Here is a 12369-nt window from a genome sequence, read left to right on the forward strand (position 1 = left end):
TGCTATAGACTGATGCAGCAAGAAGGTCCTCAGCAGATGCTGGCCTCTCAATCTTGGATTTCCAAGCCTCCAGAATCATGAGTTAATAAATTTCTGTTTATTATAATTTACCCAAATATTATTATTCTGTTACAGGAGCACAAAGGGACTAAGGCACCACTGGTCTGGGAGACAGAGTTATGTTTATGTCTTTGACCAATTTTTTACTAATTTTATTTATTACTAATACATAATGACCCATTTTAATTTTTGTAAGTAGTATGAGGTAGGATACAACTTAATTCTTTTGTGTGTGACTATCTAGTTGTACAAGCACCATTTGTTGAAAAGACTATATTTCCCACATTGAATGGTCTTGGCGTCCTTTGTCAAAAATCATGTTTATAGATGTATGGGTTTATCTCCGGACTCTCACTTCTATTTCATTGACATCTATGTCTGTCTTTGGGCCCATATACCACACTGTCTTGATTATTGTTGCTTTGTAGCAAGTTTTAAAATAGGGAAGGATAAATCTTCTTACTTCATTCTTCTTTTTTGGTATAGTTCAAGGGAAGTTTACTTTTTAAATTTGCTGCTATTATGTTATTTAATTTCTGCCTTATTCTTCACTATAAAAGTGCAATTCCAAGAATATTTTTTATTATTTAAACTTTTTGATTGATCAAATTTGAGTGCACAACAGTTCAAGCTGTAATTCTGTATTTTTTTTCCTTCACAGGTTTAGCATTTCTGATTGCAGAACTTCAAAAAATGGCTTTAATAGCATCTTTTAGTATTTTCATTTTACTAGATTATTCTCTCTAGGACAAGGCTATTCAAGAGCAGGGAGACAGAGTTTAAGCCCCTGCAGGTATAAATTACTTCACTGCATAAGAAGGCACTCAACAAATGTTTCCACTAGATTTGTTACCCCTACAATATTTATAGTGTTCATGGGAAGCATTTTATAAAATTAAATGAGAACAAAATACTAAATACATTTTGGACTCCACCTGTTAGCTATCCTAATTATATATTTTTGGGCTTTCTTCATCCACAATTATCTTTCTTTTGTTGCATATATGAAATAAATGTTTGACTTCCTTATTGTGACATTATTATATGTTTGTATTCTATTTCCTGGAAGCTCTACGAACATATTTCTTCATCTATATATCTTATGCTCCAGATTTCTAGGCAGAGACAAAGTGTATGTAATTTTGTCTGTATTGCATCAAATAGTGGCCCTGAATAATTTTTATATGTTGCTGTTAATGGTGAGCATGCAAAGCTTCCTTATAAGAAAATCACTGGGAAAATGAAGAGTAAATGATTGAACCTTTTCTTCTCCTTTAAGAAAAAAATAGAAGAAAATTTAGCTTATTGACTAAAGTAAGAATGGTATCTTGAGCTAGAATGTTTGTGTTCTAATGACAAACAGTGCTTTCTCTTAAGACTGGGGCATGTATTCTTCAGGATATTGGGACATCAAATGCACAACTTCTGGAGTCTAAATTCTGCACTTGGTTGTACTACTAACCAATTGTGTGACCTTTGACAAGTCGCTTCCCTTTCTTAGCCTTAATTTCTATCTCTAAGTAGGGATGGAAGGAAGGAATAGGTAACCTCTATGATCTCTCCTGATTATAAATCTCTATAATTCTGTTGCTCTCTACTAGTGTTTCCAAAAAACACACAATGGAGAAAATGACCTAACCCTGGATTAGTGACTAGGAATTTGTTTAACAACTATTCTACAAGCACCTATGATCCATTGGTGCTTCAAAATTGTGATAGCACAGCAATGCTCCCCTCAAGGGCAAGTCATTCCCATTTAAGTAGATATGCATAATGAATTGCTGTGAGAAAACAAGTGACAGTTTTAATTTAAAAAACAGCAACAATAACAACAACAAAATAACTTACCTGGGCACCACCTGCACTTTCCCAAACTGTGAAGCTCTGGAACAGGGTGATGCCAGTGACATTATCCCAAGGTGGCTGAAATTTAGGGTATACAAAGAGACCATACCTAAAAAGTGAAACAAAGAATGAAATTAAGCCAATTTTTATGTTTCTAACTTCCTACTTTTTCTTGTTGAAAAATACAAAGTAAAAGTAATGTATTAGGGAGAGTGAAGGTACATAGAATCTGTGACCCTCCCCCTGACTGTTCTTGACCATCCCTTAGCCCTCCCACTTTTACCCTCTGTGACCTACACCCAAATCCCAACAAAATGCAGATTACTCCAGAGCCCAAGTCCACCAGCCTCCCAGGGGCTCTGCCTATTTTTGGAAGTTTAATTGCTCTCTCCATTGAATTCTCTCTGGCCACAAAAGGTACATTCTGTCCTTCTGCCTTTTCATGTGACTCTCTTCCCTTTACCATCAAAACTGTTATGAGCTAGAAAATAATGCTAACACAATTATATACAAAAGCCAAGACATGGAGGCAGCCAAGATGTCCATCAATAGGTTAACGGCTGGGGAAAATGTGGTATATACTTGCAATGGAATATTATTCAACCTTTAAAGAGAAGGAAATCCTGCCATTTGTGACAATGCAGATAAACCTGGGGGACACTGTGCTGGATGAGGTAAGCCAGACACAGAAGAGCAATAGTACATCATAGCACTTAAATGAGAAATCTAAAATATTCAAACTTATAGAAGCAGAGAGTAGAATGGTGATTGGCAGGGGCTGGGAGGAGGGGAAAATGGGAAGTATTAGTCAAAGGGTACAAAGTTTCAACTATGCAAAATGAATAAGTCCTAGAGATATACTGTACAGCAAAATGCCAAAGTATACAATACAGCAAAATTAACAATACTGTATTCTATATTTAAAATTTTGCTAAGAGGTCAGATTTTGTGTCAAATGTTCTTACAGTAATAATAGTAATTCAAATAAAGAGGGCTGGAGGACAGAGGTGATAGATGTTTGTGGCATAGATGGTGATGATGGTTTCAGGGGTGTACACTTATCTCCAAACTCATCAAGTTGTATACATTAAATATGAACAGCTTTTTGTATGTCAATTATACCTCAAAAAAGCAGTTTCAGAAAATACACAGGAACATCACCAAATCTTGAACAAATGCCAAAAGTGCTCTCATTGTGCGCATTCTAGAGAAAAATGTGAAATCATAAGACTTACAGCCAAAATGTAGATGAATATCCCCAAAGTTACCTGGTACAAGAATGTGCAATGTTCTGAGTGAAGGAAAGAAGTGGAGCTTGTGATGTTTGGTTGGTCACGAGATGGAAAAAGTAGCCATAGCCAGCACCACACACTCTGTTCCCCTACAGAAATTAGGGAGAGTTGAAAAATAGTTACCCCATGTATGATAAGGTTGCTGGAAAGAAAGACTCTTGTTTGTGCTCATCCCACTTTTATATTCACTTTCTGCCAAAGTACATTAAAACTCTATTATAGACTCATTTATTCTTTTTTTCCTTTTGGGAACAAAAATATTGATATGGTTTGGATCTGTCCCCCTGCCCATATTTCACGTTGAATTGTAATCCTCAGTATTGGAGGTAGGGCCTGGTGGGAGGTGATTGGATCATGGGGTCAGTTTCTCGTGAATGGTTTAGCACTGTTCCCCGTGGTACTATTCTCACCATAGTGAGTTCTCGTGAGATCTGGTAGTTTAGAAGTGTACAGCACCTTGTGGCCCCCACCTTGTCTTGCTTCTGTTCCTGCCATGTAAGATGCCTGCTCCTGCTTTGCCTTATGCTGTGAGTAAAGGCTCCCTGAGACCTGAGACCTCCCCAGAAATTGATGCTTCCATGTTTCCTGTATAGCCTGCAGAACCATGAGCCAATTAAATCTCTTTTCTTTATAAGTTACCCAGCCTCAGGTATTTCTTCATAGCAATGCGAGAATGAACTAATAAAAATATTGTCATTCTTCTTCCTTCAGCCAGCTCAACTAGACTGCAATTTGCCCATCTTAATAACTGGTTTCTCATGTTCAAGCCTCCTTCTATGTTCCCACAGTGAGTTTACTTATGACATCTAAGATCCTACTCTTTGGTGAATGCAAGAGTATATGGTAGCTCTCCAAGGCAAAGGTATACCTTGAAATCAAGCCCACACAATGTGTTCTCTCTGGATCTTTGAACAAATCAATGATTTGTCTACGGGCTGAAGGCCACATGATTGGACTAGTCATGACTTAGTTCCAAGACAAAGTGACTGATTTCAAATAAAGCTCTAATCTCTTCGAAGTGCTCTTGTCCTGAATAGACTATTAATTCACCTTGATGTTTCTTTATAGGTCTTACTATCTAAATAATTTCATGTATTTTATGTGTTCATATAAAATCTGACTTCTCTCTGTTGGACCATATGAGTTTGGGGATCTAATTCTGATCAAACTGAACACAATGAGGTTATCTTTATAAATTCAATGAAGTACCTACAATATGTTCATCCCTATGCAATATAGTCTTAAGACAGAGTAAAAAACTGACTTCCTAAAGGTTTAAGACTGTATATAGATGTTGGGTTTTTTTGTTTTGTTTTTTTTTTTTTTTTTTGGCCTACCCAATGTTCACATTTTTTTGTTTCCAACATGTTCAAACCAAGAGACTTAATAAAAAATTCAGACTTTCAGCTTTTCTGAGCCCAAATTCCTGTCAGGTAGCTACGGGTCAGCTGAAGATAAGAAGGGCCTGCCTTCTTGGACTGTGGATCATTTTTCCACAGTCCTCACCCTTCCTGTTTCACTCATTTATGATGCCTGCCTAGTCTCTGCAGTATTTGAATTTGCAACCTCAACTACAGGCAACATAGTAAATAACATGTTGGCTATTCTATGAAAGTTTCTATTTCTGCTTTCCTGAATCACATCTGAGTTCTCTCAGTACTCTCACATCTTAAGAATCCCAAGCCCTCTCTTTACCATCAGGGAGAAAGAACTCAGAAAAATCAGGGGCCCTATCAGGCTGCTGCGCTGCAGTGATGCTATTAGTGGGAGGAACGAAGGGCCAATCGATCAAGCCATGAGACTACTTCCTATGTGCCCACGTGCATCTGACCTCTCTCAGCCTGAGTGGCTGTCCAAAGCCAAGATGCCCATGTCTACCTGGAGAACAGAAATTAAGGAACAGGCTGCTGAGGCGTAAGCCCTGTGCTACATGGATGAAGGGAGTCTCCAAGGCTCCCACATGATTCATCCCTGATCACCTGGGGGTTTTCCATGGCCTGGCTGGTGGGAGACAAGGAATGCCCGGATCATCCTCCTTGAAAGTCACTCAATCCTGGGAACACAAATTATGGGGCTTGGAGATCTCATCCTGAACACTGGCAGCAAGGTCACAGTAAAGAGAATGGGGAGTCATAAGGGCTATGACACTGTGCCACTCAACAAGACATTAAATGCCTTTCTTTAAAAAATAATACTCAGTGCAGCCCTCTATGCAGGGCTCAGTGGGGACTATGCTGTGAGCATCGCCTTGGAACAGTTTCTGAAACTTTAGTGTGCAGCCTGGTAGAGTTGTCATATTTAGCAAATAAAAACACAGAGTGCCCAGTGAAATTTAAATTTCAGATAAAAAATAAAATATTTTGGTATAAGTGTGTCCCAAACACCATCTGAAATTTAAATTTGACCAGACATGCTATATTTTATCCAGCAGCCTTTACCTGGGGGTATATTAGCCAAAGATTTTCAGATATTCTGATTTAGTAGGGGGGTGATGAGGAAGGGATGAGGAAAGATGATGAGGAAGTATTCTGTACTCTTGGGCATCACAGGGTGCTCCGATAGGTCTGCTGCAGGTGATATTTTGACCCCATTTTGAGAACTGCCTCTCTAGAGGTGATTGAGAGAGTAACGCTAAGGGTTACTAATGTTCCTAGGAGACATTAAAAGAGGACAGAAACACTAGAAAAACCATTTCCTGGTGAAGCTTTTTGCCATGAGTTGCTTTGGGAACCCACTGCAAATGGAAGCCACTGCTGAAAACTGAAGGAGGATAGAGACCTAGAAATCAGGGGAAGAAGCCATTGCTAGGTACCTAGCAAAAGCATTGCCCAGCTCAGTGCAAGTTATACTTATGTTGGATTTTTTTCTTTTCCTTAGAAGTATTTATTTTTTTAAGTTATGATGGAGTAGAATAATAACACTCACAGTGAAAATCTACAGAGAAGGCACTACACTCCAGGTACTGGATTTTAGAGTCTCATTCATTTTTATAATAGTTTTATGAGTTTTGTATTATTATTACAGTTTCATAGCAAAGAAACTGAAGCTCAGAGATGTTGAGTAACTTTCCCAAAGTCACAGAGCAAATAGTTGTCAGAGCCAGCTCCACCCAAGTCCAAGCCTGGAAAAGTTAGAGACTAGAGTAGAGAAATGAAGGTAGGACCCAAAGGCAGGATGCCCAATGATAGGAGGCAAGTGAAGAAACATAAACAAGAGAGTACAAGGCGAAGTCTTGTCACCAGGTCACGGGCAGAACAGGCATTTGCTGTGACCTCCCCAATAGTGGAGACAACATATTGAACAACATCCTTTGCAGAAGTCAGTGTATCATGGACATTCAAGCAAGGGAAATTCCAGACAGAAATTAACTGTCCAAGTAAGCCAGCTCCTAGAGGTGTGCATCTATAGTCACCAGGAAAAAAAAAAAAAAGGGAATTAATCCTTAAGGCACCAGGGGTAGTGTTTGATTCCTCCAAATCTGGAGAGCATTTTGCAGGCCAAATTTAACTAAGGAGTTGCTCTTTCCACACCCCAAATCCAGAGAATGTAAAATCCTTCTCATTCTCACCACATGGGGAAAAAAGCATGCACAGCTTAGAGTGCACAGAGAGATACATGGGTAGGGGTGTGGGACATTTCCCAAGAGTAGGAAGAAGACATGACATTTTGAAGAGTACATTTAAGGAGGACGAGGGTTCTGAAATTTCAGCATTATGGAGATCAAGTGTTATTAAGGCTCAGACATGTTGATGAGGACTGGCTTCTAACAAAGGAATTTTGAGCAATGACAGATGAAAAGACTAAGATTATCTGCAGTTGTCATCTACTATCAGTGCAGACAATAGGGCTATGGACTGGATGCAGACAAGGGTTAGAATTTAATGAGGAAGTTCTGACCTATCCAAGGACAGGGTCTTGCACTAGCCTTTCACACAGCTTGGGGAGTTTTACTACATTCTCAGCAAAGATGGATTGAGAGTGAGGACTCCATACCCTTTTACTTGTAGCTATTCTGTGTTTCTTTATCTTTAGACTAAGTAAACTCATTTCATCCTATGGCTTCAGTCATTCTAGACTAATCTTTTTATTGACTTTAATTTCCAAATGAAAGGCCTTTAGGTGTTTTTTTTTTTTCCTTTTTTCTTTTCTCTTTTTTTTATTTTTTATTTATTTTTTTTTCTTTTTTGAGATGGAGTTTCACTCTTGTTCCCCAGGCTGGAGTGCAATGGCACGATCTTGGCTCACCGCAACCTCCGCCTCCTGGGTTCAAGTGATTTTCCTGCCTCAGCCTCCTGAGTAGCTGGGATTACAGGCATGTACCACCATGCCCAGCTAATTTTATATTTTCAGTAGAGATGGGGTTTCTCCATGTTGGTCAAGCTGGTCTCAAACTCCCGACCCCTGGTGATCCGCCCACTTTGACCTCCCAAAGTGCTGGGATTATAGGCATGAGCCACCATGTCTGGCCAACTTTAGGTATTATTAAGTGTAACTCTCTGAACCTGGATGATCCACTGGCAGTGATAATATAGCAGCACCCCCGACAGGAGAAGAATTTAAAGACCCTATTCCCTCCTGAATGTACCACATGTTCCACAAGGAAAACACACACACACACACACACACACACACACACACATATTCAGCCAAGCAAAGACAGTACGGGGGAGAAAACTGAAACAGATTGCCGTTAACCCAATAACGCTCAATTCCCTGCCTTGTGTGACAGAAAGAACCAATGCCTCAACCCCTGGAGTCCTTCAATTTTGGGGGAAGTGTGAGTCAGGGCCAGAGTTCCCCTGACACTGGAAGCCTGACCAGCAGGCAGCAGCCAGGACCTGGTCAGGGAGGCCAGCACATGCTGACACAATTGCCCCGGGCTGTTTATTAACTTTAGCTTCAATTCACTGTGGGTCCCAAAGGTTCTTACCCCAGGTATTTGTAAATAGACAGCCCTTTCTTCCTCATTTTTCATTCAGTTACAGGATGTTTTGTTCCTTTGTGGACTAATTGGCCCAGTCTCCCCTGCACTTCATTATTTTAGAGTCTGAGCAATTCTCCAATTTCCTAAAAGCACTTAGAATTCTAATCACATGTCTCACCTACCACAGGGTACTCACCAAAAGTGACTTTTGCCCTAGTGCCATAGCATTTATGGCACATCTGGGTGATCACATATAAACACTTTCCAAGTGCATTTATAGGTGGGCAGGAGACTGCGACTTTGGTCCTCTGTTAGCTGATAAGACTCACTTTTCTTACAAAAGAAGCGCTTGAACAGTCAGACCACATTGAGTATTAAGATGAATCACTATCCAAGATTCTAACATGACTCCAAAGAATCAGGTCCATTTCTAAGATTTCAATGGTCTTAGGGTGGCCTAGAATAGAGTGCTGGTTGTCAATCAGGGATGACTTTATTCCAACATTTAACAACCTCTGGATACATTTTTTATTGTAACAACTTGGGAGGATGAAGAAGAGAGAAGAGGGCTACTGGAATTCAGTGCATAGATACCAGGGGTGCTCTTATACAGAGGCTAGCCTCAATAACAAGGAATTACCCAGTCCAAAATGTCAATGTTGACGTAGTTGAGAAACCTTGGTCTATAGTCTACACTGGAGTCACATATTAGCAAAATAACCCACACCCATTTTCCAGTATCCCATCACTAAATTTTGATGAAAAGACAAGCCTAAATATGAAAACATGGTTAATTACAATAAGAATGCTTTAATAGTCTTTACCAGGAAACTATTCATATCACTTAAAACTATTAGATGAGGCATCAGGCATTCCCACTAAAAAAAAATTTATTAGCATTAAATCAGCTATCTCAATTTTTCTCTTGTGCTAGAAAACAGAGTATGTACTCCTGCTTCTTGGCCTCAAGAAGAATCACTGTCCCTTAGTTGGCAAATATGAGTGTCCATTGTATCTCTTCAGCCCTTGCAGATACATAAAGAAATACCACAGCTGTTGTTCTCAGTCATGATTACACAACACAAACTTTCACCAGGGAAGTGAAACTCCACCTTCTCTAGGTGTGTCTCTCTGTACCCATGAACGTGGGGAAAGGTCAGAGGTACATAATAACTGAGGGCCACAGAAGGGGGCTTCTTAAGCACCCACCTTGTCTGCAAGCATACAATGAGAAATGTGGACTGGAGGCTAAAAGTGATCATCTCACTTGTCCACACAGCTCTATTTCATTACCAAGGAAATGCTGTTTCATTATCAAGATTTTATGAGGAAAGAAAAGATTCTTACATTTCAAAAATATATTCCAAGGACTGCAACCTTATTCATCACCTTGGCCAGCCAGATGCTCAGAAATCACATGTTTCCCTGAATAAATGGGTTTGTTGAATCATCTGCCCTACTGCCATTAGCATTTATGGCACATCTGGGTGAACACACATAAACACTTTCCAAGCGCATTTATAGGTGGGCAGGAGACTGCAACTTTGGTCCTCTGTTAGCTGATAAGACTCACTTTTCTTACAAAAGAAGCACTTGAACAGTCAGATCACATTCCTTCCTGGCCCTTCTTACTCTCAACTCCAATTGTGTATGCTACAAATGATTCATGAGGAAAAACCACATATTTATGCAGGCAGCTGGCAGCTTGCGGGGAAGGTTTTAAGGCAAGCAGGGAATTTTGTGTGGAAATCAATTCTTTGCGGAAGTCAATGTATTATGGACATTCAAGCAAGAGAAATTCCAGAGAGAAATTAACTGCCCAAGTAAGCCAGCTCCTTGAGGTGTACATCTATAGTCACTAGAAAAAAAGTGAGTTAACCCTTCAGGCAGCTCTTAAATATGCATTACCTATTGAGTGGGGAAAGCTTGAGAACTGAGGTTGGGCCTTTAAACACAGAATTCCTTACAAAATTGATTCACAAACCAGAACAAATTCTCCTCAAATTAAATGCATGTCTCCAAAGGGCTCTTCTTCAGAGTTTTTCCACGGACTATCCTAAACAGGGGTCTGGTCATAGGAAATTTCCAACACCTACATAAACATGGGAGACTCTGAGCTCTGGAAGTGGGCAGTCCCTTGCTGTTTGAGAGCAAAGACTTCCCAGCCAGAGGGAATGAGAACAGGTTCACATAGGTTATGTCTTCTGGAAACATGCAGCCTCTTGACAGATAACAAGGAGCTCCTGTCAAAGGAGTCCGAGACTCCGGTGCTAGAGTTGCTGAGGGAAGACAGCTTGGGCGTGAAGTGTTGTAAGAAGCTACAGGTGATGCACGAAAGAACCACCATCAACTTGCTTTTGGAAAGCATGGCAAAGGCCTATTTAAGAAATATACCAGGGAATGCCACAGGCCCCTGGAGACTCAAGCGCATACCACTCATTGGTCCTCACTGGCAAGAAGGTACGAAGCTCAGGTTATGCTTCTCAATGAAACTGCCCTGGACTCACCTCAGCTGCAGGCTGGGCAGGGAGACAAGCAGACCACCTGTGGCCATCAAAACTAAAAAGGAATATCACACTTGAAATTTATTTGCACCATGCCGGTTGAAGGTAAGTGAACTGCAAAGGTGACTGACTGCAAGCCCAGGTGAATTCCTTACGTTGTGGCTGAGAGTTTGGTCCTGGCTCTGCATCAGGGCAATTTGGGAATAATATAAAACCACAAACCATTGCACAGACTTAAGAATCATATCCCCTGCCTATCCACCTGCCAGCTCAGAGATTTCAAGGTCAGACTCAGGTATGTGAGGAGAGAGAGTTTAGGCTTACAGAGTTGGTTGCCCAAACATTAGGCCATCTTCTTCAAGTCTAAATAAATGCATTGATTTAATTAATACTATCATACCAAAGTCAATGTCCTGGCCTTGGTACAGCTCCATGACTATGGTTATGGTTATGTTATCATTGGAGTGAGCTAGATGAAGAGAACATAGGAATTACCTTATTTAATGCAGCTTCTCATAAGTCTGAAATTATTTTAAAATTACAAGTTTAAAATAAAGAAAAATCAGAATTAATCAGAATTTTCTATCACATCTCTTTCTGTTCCATATATTATACACACACACACAAATACATGCACACATACACACACACCTTCTTATTGTGGAAGCCTCCTTATTATCCCTTTGGAATGAAGGTATGTTTCTAAAATATGTTCTTCAAAGTACTCTGTATATCATCCATACAAGACACAAGAAACACTAACTCAGCCAAGCACGGTGGCTCACATCTGTAATCCCAATACTTTGGAAAGCCAAAGTGGGGAGATCACTTGAGACCAAGAGTTTGAGACCCACCTAGGGAGCATAGGTTTTTTTCACATATGCCCAGTTATCACCTATGTCTTTAACTAATGGCACATCACAGACAATAGAATACAAAAAAAACCCTGAATAACAGAAAGCCAATGGCACAACTGAAAAACTGGACTAGACTTTGCAAGATTTAATGCTGATAGCCCAACAGAATCTAAATGCTTCCACTGACTAAACTTATTTTTCAGTCATCAAAATGATTTTAGAACTTTGGAACTTGTTCTTTGCTTTCCTTTTTCTTCCCCCATATAATTTGGTTACAGATTTATACCTTCATTCATTATATTAAATACATTTTTTGAGCAACTACCATGTTTTAGACATTGTGCTAGTGTCTAAAAGCTAATGAAAATAGAATTAGAACTTTAAGGTCACCAATGACGAATATGTCAGGAATATACCTAAAGAATCTACATTACCTGTTTAACCTACTAAAACTCCATTCTCAAAACACATGCATTGTATTTTTATTTCTAATTTTGAAAAGTGGATACAAGAGTAAGAAAGTAAATGAAGGGAAATGGAAAGCATTGGAGGGAGAGCAAGCAGCTACTTGTGGAGTCAATTTTTCTATTGCTGACTGGGTATTATTCTACAGGTCATTTTGCAAAGACTCATGCAACCCACAGCTTTTCAGATTACCCTCTGGTTCTCTGCACCTGCAGCCAGCTCAACCCTTCTTCTTGTCAGCCAGTGGCTAGTACTCCTGTCCAGAAGACCACATACTACCCAGAGAGACAAGGACATTCCAGCTTCACACATCAGGTGAGCTGGGCAACCCTGAGGGTTTACCTTCCTCTAGGCATTTGATGTAGTCAACATTATGCTACCCAGAAAAGTACACAAAAACATGGTTTCTTAAGCCCAAAAGC

At 39.9% G+C, this 12369-nt stretch overlaps 1 protein-coding gene across 1 annotated transcript in view; it reads right to left on the minus strand.

Annotated features, from left to right (window-relative positions):
* Positions 1 to 12369, minus strand: part of PKHD1 (PKHD1 ciliary IPT domain containing fibrocystin/polyductin) — a 463584-nt gene that overhangs the window by 262777 nt on the left and 188438 nt on the right. Inside the window, 2 exon segments of the mRNA XM_050789247.1 lie at positions 1909 to 2014; positions 3174 to 3286. Of these exon segments, the coding sequence (XP_050645204.1) occupies positions 1909 to 2014; positions 3174 to 3286 (219 nt within the window).

Source organism: Macaca thibetana, chromosome 4, assembly GCF_024542745.1.
Source record: "Macaca thibetana thibetana isolate TM-01 chromosome 4, ASM2454274v1, whole genome shotgun sequence".
In the NCBI taxonomy this organism is placed as follows: Eukaryota; Metazoa; Chordata; class Mammalia; order Primates; family Cercopithecidae; genus Macaca; species Macaca thibetana.